The sequence below is a fragment of the Pinus tabuliformis genome, chromosome 6, assembly GCF_031772625.1.
Source record: "Pinus tabuliformis cultivar Carrire ecotype Pingquan chromosome 6, CPIR1, whole genome shotgun sequence".
In the NCBI taxonomy this organism is placed as follows: Eukaryota; Viridiplantae; Streptophyta; class Pinopsida; order Pinales; family Pinaceae; genus Pinus; species Pinus tabuliformis.
The window spans coordinates 2,102,833,046-2,102,855,327 of record NC_142292.1 but is presented as its reverse complement, the minus strand read 5'-3'; the positions used below and the strand labels follow the sequence as shown (position 1 = coordinate 2,102,855,327).

The 22,282-nt window shown below is 46.1% G+C and overlaps 2 protein-coding genes across 2 annotated transcripts; both read right to left on the bottom strand.

Annotated features, from left to right (window-relative positions):
* Window positions 1–1,680: 1,680 nt before the first annotated feature.
* LOC149267649 (uncharacterized) lies at window positions 1,681–3,336 on the bottom strand. The gene has a single exon (XM_089413026.1). It carries the CDS (start codon window positions 3,334–3,336, stop codon window positions 1,681–1,683), a length of 1,656 nt encoding a protein of 551 aa, XP_089269152.1.
* A 14,409-nt stretch (window positions 3,337–17,745) lies between these two features.
* LOC149267648 (uncharacterized) lies at window positions 17,746–19,146 on the bottom strand. Its single transcript, XM_089413015.1, has one exon. It carries the CDS (start codon window positions 19,144–19,146, stop codon window positions 17,746–17,748), a length of 1,401 nt encoding a protein of 466 aa, XP_089269141.1.
* Between the last annotated feature and the right edge of the window lie 3,136 nt (window positions 19,147–22,282).

Below are 22,282 nucleotides of genomic sequence, written 5' to 3'. Positions count from 1 at the left end.
TATGCAAGACTTCCGTGGTTTTTTGGAAATCCTTGACTGCATAAGAAATTACTTCGGTCCAGGCATTGGGCAACGGCGGAATTTCATTATTTCCCGGAAGCTGGCGGGCAAAAGATGATTCCGGAACATGAGAAGCTGGTTGCCGAGAAGAAGGGCCCGGCTGAGGAAAATCAAGATGGGGCTGCGCAGTCTCAAAATGGGGCTGCACAGTCTCCAGATGAGGCTGCGCAGTTCCTGGAGGGGACTGCGCAGGCTCATTGTTGCCAGCTGAATGATGCTCCGGTGGGCTGAAAAGAAAAGGCCCAGAAGAATTCCGCTTCTCTTTTTCTCGGTTTGCAATTTCGTCAATCTCACGGGAAGAAATTGTGTTATCCTAGACGAACTGCTGAATAACATTTTCAATAATGTTCCTCCGAGACTGAGCAGAATCACGTTCGGGGGGATCATGATCATTATGAGATTGAGAATTGGCCCTGGAATGAGATCTAGTAACAGGACCTGTGAAATCATTAGGGTTTCTCGCCATGGACTTAGTTTAGGGCTTAATGCAAGAAAGAGAGTAAGGCGGAAACCGAAACGAAAATACACCCAATAATAACCGATATAGAAGAACCGGAGATAAAAAACCGAGACAGATGAACCGATACAAAAACTGTCGGGAAAAACTTTCGCGAAAAACTGTCGCGAAAAACTTGCGCGAAAAACTGTCGCGAAAAACTGTCGCGAAAAACTGCCGCAGAAAAACTTTCGCAGAAAAACTTTCGCAGAAAAACTTTCGCAGAAAACTTTCGTAGAAAAACTTTCGCGAAAAACTGTCGCGAAAAACTGTCGCAGAAAAACTTTCGCAGAAAAAACTTTCGCAGAAAAACTTTCGCGAAAAACTGTCGCGAAAAACTGTCGCGAAAAACTTTCGCGAAAAACTTTCGCGAGAAACTGTCGCGAGAAACTTTCGCGAAAAACTGTCGCGAAAAACTGCCGCAGAAAAAGCTGTCGCACAGAATATGCCGCAGATCTGCCGCAACCTGTCGCAGAAAATCTGTCGCACAGAAACTGCCGCAGAAAAACAGAAGCACTAAAAGCTGAAAACAAGTACTTGAAGTGTCTGGAAATAACTGAAATACATAAGAAATGCTAAAGACATAAAAATGCTAAGGACATATTGGCAAAATTATGAAAGACACATAATTTGCAAAGAAAATCTCTTGTATTATCAAACTAGTTTCGTCCTTAGAGGGACTCATCAGTGATACAAAAGAAATGAGATACAAGCTGTCCTTATAAAGCAAACATGGACAGGGCAAGTGCATGTACATGGTATTTTTTAATATTAAAATATTTAAAAATATTTTAAATATTAAAAAATATGAGTACAAAATAGCTAAAAAATAGCTAAAAATAGCTAAAAAATAGCTCTCCTCATGCAAAAAATCTGAAAAATCATGTACTGCTCCTGGAAGAAGAATGCACTGCTCCTGTAGAAAATCAACTGCTCCTGTAGAAAATCAAGGCCGGGGTCGGAACTGCTCATGTAAAAAGTGCCGATCTTGCGCGGATTCCGCCAACAAATCAAGGGCCTGGGAATATGCTGAAGCAAAGGGTGACGCTGGAATTCTCCATGCAGTTTAGGGTTTAGGGAACCCCCAAGGTTCAAAGCACGAGTGGCTTCACAATAGTCCAGCTTCAACACCAAGGGGGCCCTTTTGAGGCCAAGAGAGTGAAGAGGACCTCGCGCATAGACCTGCTGCAATAGAGCAACCCTTTGATCCCAATGGACCTTGGCAAAACATGCCTGGAGGAAATCCGGTGGATAGCCCCTCGACCGAAGCCTGTTGTAGAAAGCCCGTCTGAGTTCAAGGAAGCCCAGCTCGGTGCTCTCTCTCGAAGATATCTCTGCAGCTCATTAACCACGAATGCAACTTTCTGGTGTTTGGGATGCCAGGAAGTAAAGGGAATATACTGGTATGCATTCAGTGGTTTCTGGAAGCATCTGGTGGAAAGCTTTCCAGAGGTGTGGAAGTCATCACCTTTGAAAAGCACTATGTCTAGAATGTTGATGCTGGATGATGAAATGCAAGAAGTAATGCGGATGTGCTCAGGATAAATGGACTGGTAGCAATCCAAGAATTGGACCAATCTCTCTCTGGAGCCATTCCAGACAATGCAACCATCATCGATAAACCGTCTGAAAAGCTGAATCTCTGGAGCAGGAAATCTTCGGAAGACTTCTTGCTCAAGATGGCAAAGGAAGAGACATGCATACACAACAGCAAAATTGCTGCCCATGGCAGTGCCTCTAATCTGCCGGTAAAAAGAGCCATCAAACTGCAAAAAATGCCACTTGAGCACCAACTCAGCTGCACTGACAAGAAAATCCACATCCTCTGGAGTGAAGAGATCAGCGGTAATATGCTCAATCATATCCCGTAAGGCATGCAAGCCTTCCTGAGTAGGAATACTAGGATAGAGGGACTCTACATCAAAAGTAACAAGAAATGAATCGGGAGCGAAACGCTTGGATTCAATATCCTGCAATAAGGAGAGAGAGTCTGGAAGATGGTTGGGCTGAGCCAACAAAGTACCAAGAAGTTTATAATGCAAAAATTTGGAGAGAGGCTCCAGCATAAACCCATTGTAAGCACAGATAGGCCTACCGACAGGAGGGTTTTTGTGGATCTTCCAAATAAAGTAAAGCCTGCAAGCTTTGGAATCTTGCGGCTTGATTTGCATTATATACTCCCACTGCTGAACTGAAAGAAGGTTGCGATATCTTGCTTGAAGCTGCCTGAGAGACCTGCTGATGGCCAACCACGGAACCGATGCATAATGCCTGTAGACATTGAGATCAGCTAGTTGCCTATGGGCTTCGGCAACATAGTTTTCTCTGTCAAGTACCACAATCCCCAAGTTCTTATCTGCTGGTTTGATCACAATAGGGAGTCGGCGAAGACTCTTTAATGCAAGCAATTGGGATCTAGCAAAACTGGGTCTGGGGGTAAACTGGACGGAAGCAATGCGGGTTTGTAGGATGGAAAGGCCAAGCTGAAGGGCACGATTAAGATCAGGGTCATTAATCGGAGGTTCCCAGGTAGGGTTTGGCAGGCGGAAAGGATTATAGGTATCATCATCAGAAGAAAGACGAAAAAATCTTCTGAGGCGGCAAAGACGGGAAAAATAAGCAAATTCTTTAAGAATGTCATCAATGGCCATGGGCGGGGGCCGAGGGATGTATTTGTGCCCTAGGCCCAATAATTTGGTTTGGCTGAAGGAAAGAGAGATGGAAGAGAGATTGTGAATAGCAAGATTGCTAATTCGACGATCAATCTGGGAAGGGGTCATTTTTCCAATCAGGTAAACTAGATAAGAGGAAGGGCTAATGGAGGGCAACCAATACAGATGACGGGAATTGCTTACATAGAAAGAGCCTTGCCTTTCCCTTTGAAACCGGCAGGGATTAGATGAACATCTTGCCCATGTGGAGTAAATGGGGCAGCCTCCGGATTCAAACCAGTGTTCTGGGAAGGCTGGTTTGGAATGGAGGCCGACTGTCCAGCAGCAGATCTGGTGGAGCGGTTTCCTCGGTGGAAACGCCCCCTGCCCATCCCGTTTTTTGGCCGGGATTGCTGAACTAGGGCACCCTGCTGCTGCTGCTGCCTCTGAGGCTGCCTGCGCAGTTGCTCAGGCTCACTGCGCAGTTGCTGGGGCTGCCTGCGCAGAGGCCTCTCTTGACTGCGCAGAGGCTGCTGCTGCTGCTGCGGGGGCCGGCTCTGCTGCTGATGCTGCTGGGGCTGCCTCTGCTGCTGTTGTTGGGGCTGTCTACGCTGCTGCTGCTACTGGGGTTTCTGCCGAGAATGTTGCTGGGGCTGCTGCCGGGGAGAAGCTTCAATGAGAGAAGCAAGATGATCAATTTTCTGTTGCTGGGTTTGGAGAGATTTTGCAATTTCTCTTCGAACCAAAACAGAAATGGCTTCCTCACGAGGAATATCATTAGCTTGCTTAGCTGCTTCTTCCCGAGCGGAATTTCTGGCAGCTTGGGCAGCATCTCTGGCAGAACGACGAAGAACAAGCTCGGTTTTGAAATCATTGACTTGTCGACTATAAGTGGACAAGGCAAGTGAACACCAATGGGCAGCAACAAGACTGCCATCAACTGGACCGGTGGAGCTAGTAAACTCCATGTCTTCGAAAGGAAGGGCAAGCTGGAGAAGCTTATCTTTAAAATCTGAAACAAGCTTAGAAACCCTAGCTCCATTTTGCTCCACAATAGATTGCTCATGCCGTAAGTAGAGTTCATGGCAATCTCTTCGATATCTGGCAGTAAGGGCTTCAAGACCACCTTTGAGGGCATCATTGGTGTCAGGATCGGAAGCTACAAGACCCGGTGTTTTAACCATAAGGCTCTGAATAACACGGTTGTCTTGTTGAAGAGCAAGCAGTTTCTCAACAAGCGACTGAGATCTATGCAAGACTTCAGTGGCTTTTTGGAAATCCTTGACTGCACAAGAAATTACTTCGGTCCAGGCATTGGGCAACGGCGGAATTTCATTATTTCCCGGAAGCTGGCAGGCAAAAGATGATTCCGGAACATGAGAAGCTGGTTGCCGAGAAGAAGGGCCCGGCTGAGGAAAATCAAGATGGGGTTGCGCAGTCTCAAAATGGGGCTGCGCAGTCTCCAGATGAGGCTGCGCAGTTCCTGGAGGGGACTGCGCAGGCTCATTGTTGCCAGCTGAATGATGCTCCGGTGGGCTGAAAAGAAAAGGCCCAGAAGAATTCCGCTTCTCTTTTTCTCGGTTTGCAATTTCGTCAATCTCACGGGAAGAAATTGTGTTATCCCAGACGAACTGCTGAATAACATTTTCAATAATGTTCCTCCGAGACTGAGCAGAATCACGTTCGGGAGGATCATGATCATTATGAGATTGAGAATTGGCCCTAGAATGAGATCTAGTAACACGACCTGTGAAATCATTAGGGTTTCTCGCCATGGACTTAGTTTAGGGCTTAATGCAAGAAAGAGAGTAAGGCGGAAACCGAAACGAAAATACACCCAATAATAACCGATATAGAAGAACCGGAGATAAAAAACCGAGACAGATGAACCGATACAAAAACTGTTGCGAAAAACTTTCGCGAAAAACTGTCGCGAAAAACTTGCGCGAAAAAACTGTCGCGAAAAACTGTCGCGAAAAACTGCCGCAGAAAAACTTTCGCAGAAAAACTTTCGCAGAAAAACTTTCGCAGAAAACTTTCGTAGAAAAACTTTCGCGAAAAACTGTCGCGAAAAACTGTCGCAGAAAAACTTTCGCAGAAAAACTTTCGCAGAAAAACTTTCGCGAAAAACTTTCGCGAAAAACTGTCGCGAAAAAACTTTCGCGAAAAACTTTCGCGAGAAACTTTTGCGAAAAACTGTCGCGAAAAACTGCCGCAGAAAAAGCTGTCGCACAGAATATGCCGCAGATCTGCCGCAACCTGTCGCAGAAAATCTGTCGCACAGAAACTGCCGCAGAAAAACAGAAGCACTAAAAGCTGAAAACAAGTACTTGAAGTGTCTGGAAATAACTGACATACATAAGAAATGCTAAAGACATAAAAATGCTAAGGACATATTGGCAAAATTATGAAAGACACATAATTTGCAAAGAAAATCTCTTGTATTATCAAACTAGTTTCGTCCTCAACGGGACTCATCAGTGATACAAAGAGAATGAGCTACTTGCTGTCCTTATATAGCAAAAGCGGACAGGGCAAGTGCATGTACATGGTATTTTTTAATATTAAAATATTTAAAAATATTTTAAATATTAAAAAATATGAGTACAAAATAGCTAAAAAATAGCTAAAAATAGCTAAAAAATAGCTCTCCTCATGCAAAAAATCTGAAAAATCATGTACTGCTCCTGGAAGAAGAATGCACTGCTCCTGTAGAAATCAACTGCTCCTGTAGAAAATCAAGGCCGGGGGTCGGAACTGCTCATGTAAAAAGTGCCGATCTTGCGCGGATTCCGCCAACAAATCAAGGGCCTGGGAATATGCTGAAGCAAAGGGTGACGCTGGAATTCTCCATGCAGTTTAGGGTTTAGGGAACCCCCAAGGTTCAAAGCACGAGTGGCTTCACAATAGTCCAGCTTCAACACCAAGGGGGCCCTTTTGAGGCAAAGAGAGTGAAGAGGACCTCGCGCATAGACCTGCTGCAATAGAGCAACCCTTTGATCCCAATGGACCTTGGCAAAACATGCCTGGAGGAAATCCGGTGGATAGCCCCTCGACCGAAGCCTGCTGTAGAAAGCCCGTCTGAGTTCAAGGAAGCCCAGCTCGGTGCTCTCTCGAAGAAGATATCTCTGCAGCTCATTAACCACGAATGCAACTTTCTGGTGTTTGGGATGCCAGGAAGTAAAGGGAATATACTGGTATGCATTCAGTGGTTTCTGGAAGCATCTGGTGGAAAGCTTTCCAGAGGTGTGGAAGTCATCACCTTTGAAAAGCACTATGTCCAGAATGTTGATGCTAGATGATGAAATGCAAGAAGTAATGCGGATGTGCTCAGGATAAATGGACTGGTAGCAATCCAAGAATTGGACCAATCTCTCTTTGGAGCCATTCAGACAATGCAACCATCATCGATAAACCGTCTGAAAAGCTGAATCTCTGGAGCAGGAAATCTTCGGAAGACTTCTTGCTCAAGATGGCAAAGGAAGAGACATGCATACACAACAGCAAAATTGCTGCCCATGGCAGTGCCTCTAATCTGCCGGTAAAAAGAGCCATCAAACTGCAAAAAATGCCACTTGAGCACCAACTCAGCTGCACTGACAAGAAAATCCACATCCTCTGGAGTGAAGAGATCAGCGATACTATGCTCAATCATATCCCGTAAGGCATGCAAGCCTTCCTGAGTAGGATACTAGGATAGAGGGACTCTACATCAAAAGTAACAAGAAATGAATCGGGAGCGAAACGCTTGGATTCAATATCCTGCAATAAGGAGAGAGAGTCGATCACATTTTTGGATCTGCTGCGCGCGCCTCCCTCTAGCCATGGCAGCCCCTTGACCTTCCTGCGGCCCGTGCCTTGGCAGCTCTGCTGCGAGGCTCTGCGCCCCTTGCTGTCGGGCCTCCTGCCCTCGGGCGCTCCCCCTTGGCCCGCTTTGCCTCCGCGCCTAGCAGCGTTGCTGCTAGGTCGCTCTGGATCTCTCAGCTCCCCGATCTTGGCGGCCACGGGCCCTTCTGGACCGGACCAGGACGAACTAATGAAATCCTTTGCCTCCCTCACTCAGGAAAACTCTTCGGATAAGATCCGGCCTGTTACTTCTCGCTTCGTTAAAAAAATGGATGAGGTCCCAGAAATCCCGCTCCCCCTGCCCTTCCAAGGAGAGCGGCGGTGGCTCTCGCTGACAGAGGCTTAGTTGGTCAGTTTACGGGCTTATGGCCCTCCCCTCGTACTGTCCAGCGATGGGTTGAAAGAAATTGGAACTCGATGGTTCAAGGCAAGATTGCGATCCGTTTTTGTGGAAGAGGGTTCTTCACTTTCCTCTTTGAAACAGTGGAAGATCGAAATTTAATCTTCAGGAATGGCCCATACTTCATGGACACAAGAGGTCTCTACTTGAACAAGTGTACCCCTGACTTCGACCCGGAGATGGACGTCCCCAATGCTGTACCTGTTTGGGTCCGGCTCCCGCACCTGCCCCTTCACTGCTGGGGAGATGAGTCAGTGAAAGCAATCGGAAACGGAATAGGGAAGTACATTGATAGATCGGAACCCAAGGAGAACATGCACGCATGCGCAAGAATTTGTGTTGAAGTGGACTTGGGGAAGGGACTACCAGAAGCCATCAAGCTCAGAGTCGACCAATGGACGCACCTTCAGCAAGTCGACTACGAACAACTCCCATTCAAATGCAAGGTATGTCATGAGTATGGCCATTTCGCTAATAGATGCAGTAAAGCTAATGCAAATCTCTCTGAATCTAACACTGAAAAAGCAGAGGAAGCCTGGGAAATTGTCAAGAAGAAGAGAACCAACCCCCCACATGGAAACAACAAGAATCCAACAGCCTCCCCTCTCCCTACTACTCAGCAAGGCCCGACTATTCCTTCATCCTCTAATCAATTCGAAACTCTATCAGAGGTTGAGCCTCCTTCCCCCCCTCCATCCCCGAGAGCCCCCCCTGTTACCCCGCCTCCCCTCCGCTCACCTCCCCCCCGCCTTCCTCCCCACCCCATACTGTAGAGAGAATATTAACCAGGAATAAGTCCAAGGAAAGCAGCACATCTGTAGACCCCCCAAAAAAAGTCGGAAGGAAATCAAATAAAGAAATAAGGGATGAGACCGCAGCAAAAGAAATGACCACAGGGATTCAACAACCAATGGATACCTATCTGGACAAGACGAAAGGAAATGGAGAAAAAGGGAAAGAGAAAGGAGGTGCCCACTTCAAGACAAATAAATGATGAACCTGGTCTCTTGGAACTGTAGGGGGATGGGCTCCTCCCTTAAGGCTAACGCAGTCCGTGATCTCCTCAAATCAGAACACCCAGACATCCTCCTTCTCCAGGAGACCAAAATCAATGAGCAGGACTTTAAGAACTATCTAAAAAACAACAAAATCTACGAAGGAATAGCAGTAAGCGCATCTGGGGCCTCAGGTGGTATAGGTACCATCTGGGATAATCGAAAATGGACTCTTTTAAGTCAAAGACACAGCAGTTGGTGGATACGCTCAGACATCCAGAATTTAACAAAGACAGAAGAATATACTATCTACAATGTTTACGCCCCTCCCCAACTCCATGACAAAGCGGCCTGCTGGAATTCTATTAAAGAAGACCTCCTGGAAACGCAAGGCAGAAACATTTTTTTAGGGGGGGATCTGAACCTCATAAGAAACTCTGAAGAAAAAATTGGAGAGAATTTTTTGGCTGACCCCTCAAGGGATACCCTGGAAGAAATTATTCTCAACCATAATTTGGTGGATTTCCACCCTCAGAACGGGCGCTTTACCTGGTCAAATAAGAGAGCAGGCAGAAATAACATCAAAGAACGTTTGGATCGCATATTGGTTCAAGAGAGAATAGTAGTTAGTTTTGCATGTATCAAAAGCTTCATCATCCAGGGATACCTCTCTGATCACAAACCAGTGGCCCTAAAACTAGACAAAGGATCGAATATGGGCCCGCTTCCTTTCAGGTATAACAGAGCTTGGGAAAATCAGGAGGACTTCCGAGCGTTGGTTAAAGATCAGTGGTCATCAGAGATCAGAGGGTCCCCGCATTTCGTTTGGGAAACCAAGATTAAACTCCTCCGATCGGCCATAAAACAGTGGGCCAAATTCAAGGCAATTGAAGAGGAAAAAACCAAAACAGAGCTCCAAGATAAGTTAACGCTATGGAATCAAGAGAAAGAGGCAAGACAGGACACGGAAGAAGAGCAGATCAAAGAGATGGAACTTCAAAAAGAGCTGTACAAGTTAAATAGAAAAGAGGAGGAGGAACAAAGGCAAAAGTCAAGGTGTCTTTGGCTTAAGGCGGGAGATAGGAACACTTCCTTCTTCCACAACAGTATGAAAATGAGGAGAGCTGCAAACAATATTGAAAAGATTACAGTGGATGGTTCAGAATTAAAAGAGCAAAATGAAATCATGGAGGCATCGTCTTCCCACTTCCAAAATCTTCTCACGGAGGATCAACACGACAGAGGAGGCATGGAAATCCTTGACACATTGGAAAGCAAAACCTCTGATGTACAAAACGCTGAGCTGGACAAACAGTTTACTGAAGAAGAGATAGAGCTAACAATCCGCAACATGGCCTCAGACAAGGCCCCGGGACCAGATGGGTTCACGATAGACTTCTACAAAGCTCATTGGGACATCATTAAAAAGGACTTCATTAGAGTGGTTAGGAACTTTTTCCAAAAAAGCAAGATGGGTAGTGGTATGAAGTCCTCCTTTCTGGCCCTAATACCCAAAGAGCCCAACCCTCTCTCTTTCAACCGCTTCCGACCTATCTCCCTCTGTAATGTGTCCTACAAAATCATAACCAAAATCCTTGCCAACAGACTTAAACCTATCCTCCCCTCCCTCATCTCTGAAAATCAAGGTGGTTTTGTCCCAAAGAGGCAAATAGCAGACAACGTAATCCTCATCCAAGAGGCCATTCACAGCAGTATGAACAGGAAAGAGAAGGGTATGATAATGAAAATGGACATGGCAAATGCTTTTGATCGGGTAAACCACTCCTTTCTCCTTGCAGTCCTCAAAAAGCTTGGTTTATCAGAACTCTTCATCAGCAGGGTGCAAGAGTGCATCTCGGGCAATTGGACAGCTCCTCTCATTAATGGGAGACCCAGCACAGCTTTCAAAAGCACTAGAGGCCTGAGACAAGGTTGCCCTCTCTCTCCTTTCCTCTACATTCTCATGGCGGAAGCTTTTAGCTCCAAATTGGAAGACATGAGGAGAAAAAAAGAAATAATGGGGATAGATATCATAAGAGGCTCGAAAGGTATTAACCACTCTTTGTTCGCTGATGATACCCTCCTCATTGGTGGCGCCTCTTGCATTATGGCGAGGAGATTCAAAAAAGTCTTGGACCTCTTCCTTCAGGCCTCTGGTGGCAAACTTAGCAACAACAAATGTATGATATATACATGAAACATCCCTAACCATATCATTCAGCGCATATCCCGCATCATGGAAATTCCAGCCCAGCTAAATTGGTCATATTTCATGTACCTGGGGCTGCCTCTGGCCAAAGAAAAAATCAAATCAGTGATCTGGTTCAAGATCATTGAAAAACTCAGAAGCAAACTGCAAAATTGGGGAATGCATTGGCTAAATCTAGCAGGCCGTTTGACACTAATCAAGTCCATTCTTGCCTCTCTCCCTATTTATCAGTTCGCCATTACCTTAGCCCCAGCAAGCATCCATAAGCACATGGAGCTAATAATACGCAGCTTCCTGTGGCAAGGAGGTAGACAAAATACGAAGAAGTTCAGTTTGGTCAAGTGGGAGAAAGTGATCCTTCCAGTGGAAAAAGGTGGGCTAGGAATCAGGGTCCCTAGGTTAGCCAATTTAGCAATGGGTTTCAAACTCATTTGGCGAATCCTCAATGAAAAAGAAGCATGGTGGGCAGCTGTTATAAAGAAGAAATACCTAAATGGTCCAAACAAAAATATCCTCATGGAAAACATCACTGAGAGACAAGGTACCCCATCCTGGAATCTCATCAAGAAAGCGCTCCCTCTCTGCAAACCTCTCATATCAAGAGCTCCTGGAAATGGCAAAGATATAAACATCTGGAAAGACAGTATTATGGGATCACAGGCCAGAGACTCAATTCCCCATCTTTATCCCCTCCACAGGTGGATGGCAGAATCCAACCTCAACTCTCTCTCAGACATCTCTATGTGGGATGAGGACCGCTGGGCAGGGTGGATTCCCCTCAACCTCCCTAATGACCTTGCTCAGCTTTGGGCAGATCTCAAATGCTCCCTTAATGGCTCAGCCCCAATAGACAGAGGGAAAGAAGACAAGTTTGTCTGGATCCCAAATGGAGGCAACTACTCGGTGAAAGAGGGTTATAAAGCCCTCCAAGACATATCTTCGGCAAACAACTGGCCCCTTCACAAAGCTGTCTGGAGTCCCGAATGCCTCCCAAAGATCAAACTTTTTAATTGGACTCTCCTTCATGGTAAAATCCTAACTGCCGAAAACCTCAGAAAGCGAGGTATTCAGGGGCCTTCAATATGTTGCATGTGTAGGCTAGCTGAAGAGAACATCTCTCATCTCTTTATTGAGTGCCCGATTGCTAAAGCATGTTGGAATCTTCTCTCTGATACTATCTCCTTGGAAGCTCTCCCCTCCCAGATTCAGGCCCTACATAAAAGCTGGGACAAAAGACTCTATCAGCCCAAAAAAGGCAAGTCCATATTGAAAAGGATCTGGAGCAGCATCCCTTCCAATGTATGCTGGCAAATCTGGAAGGCGAGAAATAATTGTATCTTCAACAATGTCAAGCCATCCATATCAGGCATCGTGGCCAACTCCATCGCCCTCATTGCGGAGTCTTTAGAGGCAAAAGGGGTCCCCCAGTCAGAAATGGAGGCTGTGGAGGAGAGGCATAGGGTATGGCTAGGTAAGTTCAAACTCATTCCAAATCCAAGAACTCAAACGAAAGAAAAGAATGGCAGCCAAGACTGGAAGCTTCGAGGCACGGAGGAGGAAGTGAACAACTGGATCAGAAGCCAAAACAGGCCTGTATTGTATTTTGATGGGGCCTCCAAGAAGAATCCAGGCCAAGCTGGTGCTGGCGGGATCATAAAGGATTCTCAAGGGAATCTCATGGTTTCCTTTGAATGGGGACTAGGCCATATGTCCAATAACAAAGCAGAAGCCTACGCCCTCCTTCTAGGCTCTCACATTGCAAAGAATCTTAGCCTTCAGAATCTTCTGATTCTAGGAGACTCAGCTATTATTATCACAGCCATGATCACAGGTAGAGATTACAAGCAATGGGCTTTAACAATATTAAGAATCGAACCATGGAGAAAATCAAAGCGCTTGGTGAAGTGACATTCAAACATGTTCTCAGAAATAATAATAAGGACGCAGATCAACAAGCTAATCTAGCGGTCAGAAGGAGAGTTGGTCAGGTCCGAGAGAATGACAAATTCTATGTCAGAGATATCCCGTAATCCATCGCCTCCACTAGACCTTCCCCAAGGGCGCAGTCATCTCATGCACTTAGGCCATCTTATCGATCCTCCTTGCAAATCCCCAAGCTACACCGGGGAGTACTTTGGGAGATCTCCTCGTTTTCGGGCCACAAAGAGTATCAACATCCTCAGAGCTTGCGTGATCTCGAGCTCCTCCACAACAGTCCATCTCTGTAACAACAGCTCAGCTTCTGTCTCTGGCACGCGCAGGGACATCAACGCAATCATGAATTTGGACCGAGCCCATCCTCAGACTGGCCCCATCCAACCCCTCTCCTCCCGGTTTACGAGCCTCCTCCTTCTATAAAAGGTGGTCTGTTCTCCATCCTCTCTGCACTCAGAGATCAAACTGCAAGAGCCCCCGCAAATCCTCGGAGCAGATCGGGAGTCCCCTCTCCTCAGAACGCTCTATTTTTCCGTTTTGATTCTGCTGTAAGTCTCTTTCCTTCTTTGGTGATCCTGTTCATAACTAACAGTGTCTTTGGTTCCCTTAGTAGCGCCCTCCCGAAGCTCTGGAGAACTCCTCCCCACCATTCAACGCCCCTGCACTCCGCAAATCTCTTCAAAGAGGTTTCAAGCTCTCTTCTCAGCAGAGCGCTCTCTGTCTTCATCCCTCAGGCCTCGTCGATGGAGGACAAAGGGCAGCCATCTAAACAGGGCCCAAACAAAGACCCTCTGGGAAATCTCTTCAATAGCAAAGATTGCAATATGTGCATGGCACATACTATTATGATCAACAGTGTGAAAAAACAGCTGAAGGAGTTAACAGAGGACTACCATGCTGACCGAGAATCCAAACGAAAGAAGCTGGGAAAAGAAAAGAAGGAGATTGAAGACCTGAAGGACCGCTGCATCCACATGGAGGCAGTAATCGACCATCTTCGCACCCGAAAGTCATCAGGCAGAAGCATCGATCAGAGCCAGCGCCCAGAAGGAAGACTCGGTTACTCCACACTTTCCGAGATTTTATGCATTGCAAATGTATTTGGTTAGGAGGATCCTATGTAAGGCAGTATAGTCGTTTATTTTCAGTTCTGCTTTCAATCAAGAGAAGCTACGAGGAATGCGGGTCTGCGTACCCGATTTTGTGCCTCTGCTCTCATGCTCTTCCCCATCATGTAACAGCTCTACTTTCAGAAAGTTTTTTTAATATATGAGTAGCCGACATTGTAAAAAAAAAAAAATAAGGAGAGAGAGTCTGGAAGATGGTTGGGCTGAGCCAACAAAGTACCAAGAAGTTTATAATGCAAAAATTTGGAGAGAGGCTCCAGCATAAACCCATTGTAAGCACAGATAGGCCTACCGACAGGAGGGTTTTTGTGGATCTTCCAAATAAAGTAAAGCCTGCAAGCTTTGGAATCTTGCGGCTTGATTTGCATTATATACTCCCACTGCTGAACTGAAAAGAAGGTTGCGATATCTTGCTTGAAGCTGCCTGAGAGACCTGCTGATGGCCAACCACGGAACCGATGCATACTGCCTGTAGACATTGAGATCAGCTAGTTGCCTATGGGCTTCGGCAACATAGTTTTCTCTGTCAAGTACCACAATCCCCAAGTTCTTATCTGCTGGTTTGATCACAATAGGGAGTCGGCGAAGACTCTTTAATGCAAGCAATTGGGATCTAGCAAAACTGGGTCTGGGGGTAAACTGGACGGAAGCAATGCGGGTTTGTAGGATGGAAAGGCCAAGCTGAAGGGCACGATTAAGATCAGGGTCATTAATCGGAGGTTCCCAGGTAGGGTTTGGCAGGCGGAAAGGATTATAGGTATCATCATCAGAAGAAAGACGAAAAAATCTTCTGAGGCGGCAAAGACGGGAAAAATAAGCAAATTCTTTAAGAATGTCATCAATGGCCATGGGCGGGGGCCGAGGGATGTATTTGTGCCCTAGGCCCAATAATTTGGTTTGGCTGAAGGAAAGAGAGACGGAAGAGAGATTGTGAATAGCAAGATTGCTAATTCGACGATCAATCTGGAAAGGGGTCATTTTTCCAATCAGGTAAACTAGATAAGAGGAAGGGCTAATGGAGGGCAACCAATACAGATGACGGGAATTGCTTACATAGAAAGAGCCTTGCCTTTCCCTTTGAAACCGGCAGGAATTAGATGAACATCTTGCCCATGTGGAGCAAATGGGGCAGCCTCCGGATTCAAACCAGTGTTCTGGGAAGGCTGGTTTGGAATGGAGGCCGACTGTCCAGCAGCAGATCTGGTGGAGCGGTTTCCTCGGCGGAAACGCCCCCTGCCCATCCCGTTTTTTGGCCGGGATTGCTGAACTAGGGCACCCTGCTGCTGCTGCTGCCTCTGAGGCTGCCTGCGCAGTTGCTCAGGCTCACTGCGCAGTTGTTGGGGCTGCCTGCGCAGAGGCCTCTCTTGACTGCGCAGAGGCTGCTGCTGCTGCTGCGGGGGCCGGCTCTGCTGCTGATGCTGCTGGGTCTGCCTCTGCTGCTGTTGCTGGGGCTGTCTACGCTGCTACTGCTGCTGGGGTTTCTGCCGAGAATGTTGCTGGGGCTGCTGCTGGGGAGAAGCTTCAATGAGAGAAGCAAGATGATCAATTTTCTGTTGCTGGGTTTGGAGAGATTTTGCAATTTCTCTTCGAACCAAAACAGAAATGGCTTCCTCACGAGGAATATCATTAGCTTGCTTAGCTGCTTCTTCCCGAGCGGAATTTCTGGCAGCTTGGGCAGCATCTCTGGCAGAACGACGAAGAACAAGCTCGGTTTTGAAATCATTGACTTGTCGACTGTAAGTGGACAAGGCAAGTGAACACCAATGGGCAGCAACAAGACTGCCATCAACTGGACCGGTGGAGCTAGTAAACTCCATGTCTTCGAAAGGAAGGGCAAGCTGGAGAAGCTTATCTTTAAAATCTGAAACAAGCTTAGAAACCCTAGCTCCATTTTGCTCCACAATAGATTGCTCATGCCGTAAGTAGAGTTCATGGCAATCTCTTCGATATCTGGCAGTAAGGGCTTCAAGACCACCTTTGAGGGCATCATTGGTGTCAGGATCGGAAGCTACAAGACCCGGTGTTTTAACCATAAGGCTCTGAATAACACGGTTGTCTTGTTGAAGAGCAAGCAGTTTCTCAACAAGCGACTGAGATCTATGCAAGACTTCAGTGGCTTTTTGGAAATCCTTGACTGCACAAGAATTACTTCGGTCCAGGCATTGGGCAACGGCGGAATTTCATTATTTCCGGAAGCTGGCGGGCAAAAGATGATTCCGGAACATGAGAAGCTGGTTGCCGAGAAGAAGGGCCCGGCTGAGGAAAATCAAGATGGGGCTGTGCAGTCTCAAAATGGGGCTGCGCAGTCTCCAGATGAGGCTGCACAGTTCCTGGAGGGGACTGCGCAGGCTCATTGTTGCCAGCTGAATGATGCTCCGGTGGGCTGAAAAGAAAAGGCCCAGAAGAATTCCGCTTCTCTTTTTCTCGGTTTGCAATTTCGTCAATCTCACGGGAAGAAATTGTGTTATCCCAGACGAACTGCTGAATAACATTTTCAATAATGTTCCTCCGAGACTGAGCAGAATCACGTTCGGGAGGATCATGATCATTATGAGATTGAGAATTGGCCCTGGAATGAGATCTAGTAACAGGACCTGTGAAATCATTAGGGTTTCTCGCCATGGACTTAGTTTAGGGCTTAATGCAAGAAAGAGAGTAAGGCGGAAACCGAAACGAAAATACACCCAATAATAACCGATATAGAAGAACCGGAGATAAAAAACCGAGACAGATGAACCGATACAAAAATTGTCGCGAAAAACTTTCGCGAAAAACTGTCGCGAAAAACTTGCGCGAAAAACTGTCGCGAAAAACTGTCGCGAAAAACTGCCGCAGAAAAACTTTCGCAAAAAAACTTTCGCAGAAAAACTTTCGCAGAAAACTTTCGTAGAAAAACTTTCGCGAAAAACTGTCGCGAAAAACTGTCGCAGAAAAACTTTCGCAGAAAAACTTTCGCGAAAAACTGTCGCGAAAAACTGTCGCGAAAAACCTTCGCGAAAAACTTTCGCGAAAAAAACTGTCGCGAGAAACTTTCGCGAAAAACTGTCGCGAAAAAACTGTCGCGAAAAAACTGCCGCAGAAAAAGCTGTCGCACAGAATATGCCGCAGATCTGCCGCAACCTGTCGCAGAAAATCTGTCGCACAGAAACTGCCGCAGAATAACAGAAGCACTAAAAGCTGAAAACAAGTACTTGAAGTGTTTGGAAATAACTGACATACATAAGAAATGCTAAAGACATAAAAATGCTAAGGACATATTGGCAAAATTATGAAAGACACATAATTTGCAAAGAAAATCTCTTGTATTATCAAACTTGTTTCGTCCTCAACGGGACTCATCAGTGATACAAAGAGAATGAGCTACTTGCTGTCCTTATATAGCAAAAGCGGACAGGGCAAGTGCATGTACATGGTATTTTTTAATAATTTTTTAATATTAAAATATTTAAAAATATTTTAAATATTAAAAAATATGAGTACAAAATAGCTAAAAAATAGCTAAAAATAGCTAAAAAATAGCTCTCCTCATGCAAAAAATCTGAAAAATCATGTACTGCTCCTGGAAGAAGAATGCACTGCTCCTGTAGAAAATCAAGGCCGGGGGTCGGAACTGCTCATGTAAAAAGTGCCGATCTTGCGCGGATTCCGCCAACAAATCAAGGGCCTGGGAATATGCTGAAGCAAAGGGTGACGCTGGAATTCTCCATGCAGTTTAGGGTTTAGGGAACCCCCAAGGTTCAAAGCACGAGTGGCTTCACAATAGTCCAGCTTCAACACCAAGGGGGCCCTTTTGAGGCCAAGAGAGTGAAGAGGACCTCGCGCATAGACCTGCTGCAATAGAGCAACCCTTTGATCCCAATGGACCTTGGCAAAACATGCCTGGAGGAAATCCGGTGGATAGCCCCTCGACCGAAGCCTGTTGTAGAAAGCCCGTCTGAGTTCAAGGAAGCCCAGCTCGGTGCTCTCTCGAAGAAGATATCTCTGCAGCTCATTAACCATGAATGCAACTTTCTGGTGTTTGGGATGCTAGGAAGTAAAGGGAATATACTGGTATGCATTCAGTGGTTTCTGGAAGCATCTGGTGGAAAGCTTTCCAGAGGTGTGGAAGTCATCACCTTTGAAAAGCACTATGTCCAGAATGTTGATGCTGGATGATGAAATGCAAGAAGTAATGCGGATGTGCTCAGGATAAATGGACTGGTAGCAATCCAAGAATTGGACCAATCTCTCTCTGGAGCCATTCCAGACAATGCAACCATCATCGATAAACCGTCTGAAAAGCTGAATCTCTGGAGCAGGAAATCTTCGGAAGACTTCTTGCTCAAGATGGCAAAGGAAGAGACATGCATACACAACAGCAAAATTGCTGCCCATGGCAGTGCCTCTAATCTGCCGGTAAAAAGAGCCATCAAACTGCAAAAAATGCCACTTGAGCACCAACTCAGCTGCACTGACAAGAAAATCCACATCCTCTGGAGTGAAGAGATCAGCGGTACTATGCTCAATCATATCCCGTAAGGCATGCAAGCCTTCCTGAGTAGGAATACTAGGATAGAGGGACTCTACATCAAAAGTAACAAGAAATGAATCGGGAGCGAAACGCTTGGATTCAATATCCTGCAATAAGGAGAGAGAGTCTGGAAGATGGTTGGGCTGAGCCAACAAAGTACCAAGAAGTTTATAATGCAAAAATTTGGAGAGAGGCTCCAGCATAAACCCATTGTAAGCACAGATAGGCCTACCGACAGGAGGGTTTTTGTGGATCTTCCAAATAAAGTAAAGCCTGCAAGCTTTGGCATCTTGCGGCTTGATTTGCATTATATACTCCCACTGCTGAACTGAGAGAAGGTTGCGATATCTTGCTTGAAGCTGCCTGAGAGACCTGCTGATGGCCAACCACGGAACCGATGCATACTGCCTGTAGACATTGAGATCAGCTAGTTGCCTATGGGCTTCGGCAACATAGTTTTCTCTGTCAAGTACCACAATCCCCAAGTTCTTATCTGCTGGTTTGATCACAATAGGGAGTCGGCGAAGACTCTTTAATGCAAGCAATTGGGATCTAGCAAAACTGGGTCTGGGGGTAAACTGGACGGAAGCAATGCGGGTTTGTAGGATGGAAATGCCAAGCTGAAGGGCACGATTAAGATCAGGGTCATTAATCGGAGGTTCCCAGGTAGGGTTTGGCAGGCGGAAAGGATTATAGGTATCATCATCAGAAGAAAGACGAAAAAATCTTCTGAGGCGGCAAAGACGGGAAAAATAAGCAAATTCTTTAAGAATGTCATCAATGGCCATGGGCGGGGGCCGAGGGATGTATTTGTGCCCTAGGCCCAATAATTTGGTTTGGCTGAAGGAAAGAGAGACGGAAGAGAGATTGTGAATAGCAAGATTGCTAATTCGACGATCAATCTGGGAAGGGGTCATTTTTCCAATCAGGTAAACTAGATAAGAGGAAGGGCTAATGGAGGGCAACCAATACAGATGACGGGAATTGCTTACATAGAAAGAGCCTTGCCTTTCCCTTTGAAACCGGCAGGGATTAGATGAACATCTTGCCCATGTGGAGCAAATGGGGCAGCCTCCGGATTCAAACCAGTGTTCTGGGAAGGCTGGTTTGGAATGGAGGCCGACTGTCCAGCAGCAGATCTGGTGGAGCGGTTTCCTCGGCGGAAACGCCCCCTGCCCATCCCGTTTTTTGGCCGGGATTGCTGAACTAGGGCACCCTGCTGCTGCTGCTGCCTCTGAGGCTGCCTGCGCAGTTGCTCAGGCTCACTGCGCAGTTGCTGGGGCTGCCTGCGCAGAGGCCTCTCTTGACTGCGCAGAGGCTGCTGCTGCTGCTGCGGGGGCCGGCTCTGCTGCTGATGTTGCTGGGGCTGCCTCTGCTACTGTTGCTGGGGCTGTCTACGCTGCTGCTGCTGCTGGGGTTTCTGCCGAGAATGTTGCTGGGGCTGCTGCTGGGGAGAAGCTTCAATGAGAGAAGCAAGATGATCAATTTTCTGTTGCTGGGTTTGGAGAGATTTTGCAATTTCTCTTCGAACCAAAACAGAAATGGCTTCCTCACGAGGAATATCATTAGCTTGCTTAGCTGCTTCTTCCCGAGCGGAATTTCTGGCAGCTTGGGCAGCATCTCTGGCAGAACGACGAAGAACAAGCTCGGTTTTGAAATCATTGACTTGTCGACTGTAAGTGGACAAGGCAAGTGAACACCAATGGGCAGCAACAAGACTGCCATCAACTGGACCGGTGGAGCTAGTAAACTCCATGTCTTCGAAAGGAAGGGCAAGCTGGAGAAGCTTATCTTTAAAATCTGAAACAAGCTTAGAAACCCTAGCTCCATTTTGCTCCACAATAGATTGCTCATGCCGTAAGTAGAGTTCATGGCAATCTCTTCGATATCTGGCAGTAAGGGCTTCAAGACCACCTTTGAGGGCATCATTGGTGTCAGGATCAGAAGCTACAAGACCCGGTGTTTTAACCATAAGGCTCTGAATAACACGGTTGTCTTGTTGAAGAGCAAGCAGTTTCTCAACAAGCGACTGAGATCTATGCAAGACTTCAGTGGCTTTTTGGAAATCCTTGACTGCACAAGAAATTACTTCGGTCCAGGCATTGGGCAACGGCAGAATTTCATTATTTCCCGGAAGCTGGCGGGCAAAAGATGATTCCGGAACATGAGAAGCTGGTTGCCGAGAAGAAGGGCCCGGCTGAGGAAAATCAAGATGGGGCTGCGCAGTCTCAAAATGGGGCTGCGCAGTCTCCAGATGAGGCTGCGCAGTTCCTGGAGGGGACTGCGCAGGCTCATTGTTGCCAGCTGAATGATGCTCCGGTGGGCTGAAAAGAAAAGGCCTAGAAGAATTCCGCTTCTCTTTTTCTCGGTTTGCAATTTCGTCAATCTCACGGGAAGAAATTGTGTTATCCCAGACGAACTGCTGAATAACATTTTCAATAATGTTCCTCCGAGACTGAGCAGAATCACGTTCGGGAGGATCATGATCATTATGAGATTGAGAATTGGCCCTGGAATGAGATCTAGTAACAGGACCTGTGAAATCATTAGGGTTTCTCGCCATGGACTTAGTTTAGGGCTTAATGCAAGAAAGAGAGTAAGGCGGAAACCGAAACGAAAATACACCCAATAATAACCGATATAGAAGAACCGGAGATAAAAAACCGAGACAGATGAAACCGATACAAAAAACTGTCGCGAAAAACTTTTGCGAAAAACTGTCGCGAAAAACTTGCGCGAAAAACTGTCGCGAAAAACTGCCGCAGAAAAACTTTCGCAGAAAAACTTTCGCAGAAAAATTTCGTAGAAAAACTTTCGTGAAAAACTGTCGCGAAAAACTGTCGCAGAAAAACTTTCGCAGAAAAACTTTCGCGAAAAACTGTCGCGAAAAACTGTCGCGAAAAACTTTCGCGAAAAACTGTCGCAAGAAACCTTCGCGAAAAACTGTCGCGAAAAACCTGTCGCGAAAAACTGCCGCAGAAAAAGCTGTCGCACAGAATATGCCGCAGATCTGCCGCAACCTGTCGCAGAAAATCTGTCGCACAGAAACTGCCGCAGAAAAACAGAAGCACTAAAAGCTGAAAACAAGTACTTGAAGTGTCTGGAAATAACTGATATACATAAGAAATGCTAAAGACATAAAAATGCTAAGGACATATTGGCAAAATTATGAAAGACACATAATTTGCAAAGAAAATCTCTTGTATTATCAAACTAGTTTCGTCCTCAACGGGACTCATCAGTGATACAAAGAGAATGAGCTACTTGCTGTCCTTATATAGCAAAAGCGGACAGGGCAAGTGCATGTACATGGTATTTTTTAATATTAAAATATTTAAAAATATTTTAAATATTAAAAAATATGAGTACAAAATAGCTAAAAAATAGCTAAAAATAGCTAAAAAATAGCTCTCCTCATGCAAAAAATCTGAAAAATCATGTACTGCTCCTGGAAGAAGAATGCACTGCTCCTGTAGAAAATCAACTGCTCCTGTAGAAAATCAAGGCCGGGGGTCGGAACTGCTCATGTAAAAAGTGCCGATCTTGCGCGGATTCCGCCAACAAATCAAGGGCCTGGGAATATGCTGAAGCAAAGGGTGACGCTGGAATTCTCCATGCAGTTTAGGGTTTAGGGTTTAGGGTATAGGGTATAGGGTTTGGGGTTTGGGGTTTGGGGTTTTAGGGTTTGTGGTTTTGGGTTTGGGGGTTTTGGGGTTTGGGGTTTGGGGTTTAGGGTTTAGGGTTTAGGGCTTAATGCAAGAAAGAGAGTAAGGCGGAAACCGAAACGAAAATACACCCAGTAATAACCGATATAGAAGAACCGGAGATAAAAAAACCGAGACAGATGAACCGATTTAGGGTTTAGGGTTTTAGGTTTTAGGGTTTAGGGTTTAGGGCTTAGGGCTTAGGGCTTAGGGCTTTCGGGTTTTCGGGTTCGGGTTTTTGGGTTTAGGGTTTAGGGTTTAGGGTTAGGGGTTAAGGGTTAAGGGTTAAGGGTTAGGGTTAAGGGTTTAGGAGGTTAAGGGTTTAGGGTTAAGGGTTTAGGGTTTAGGG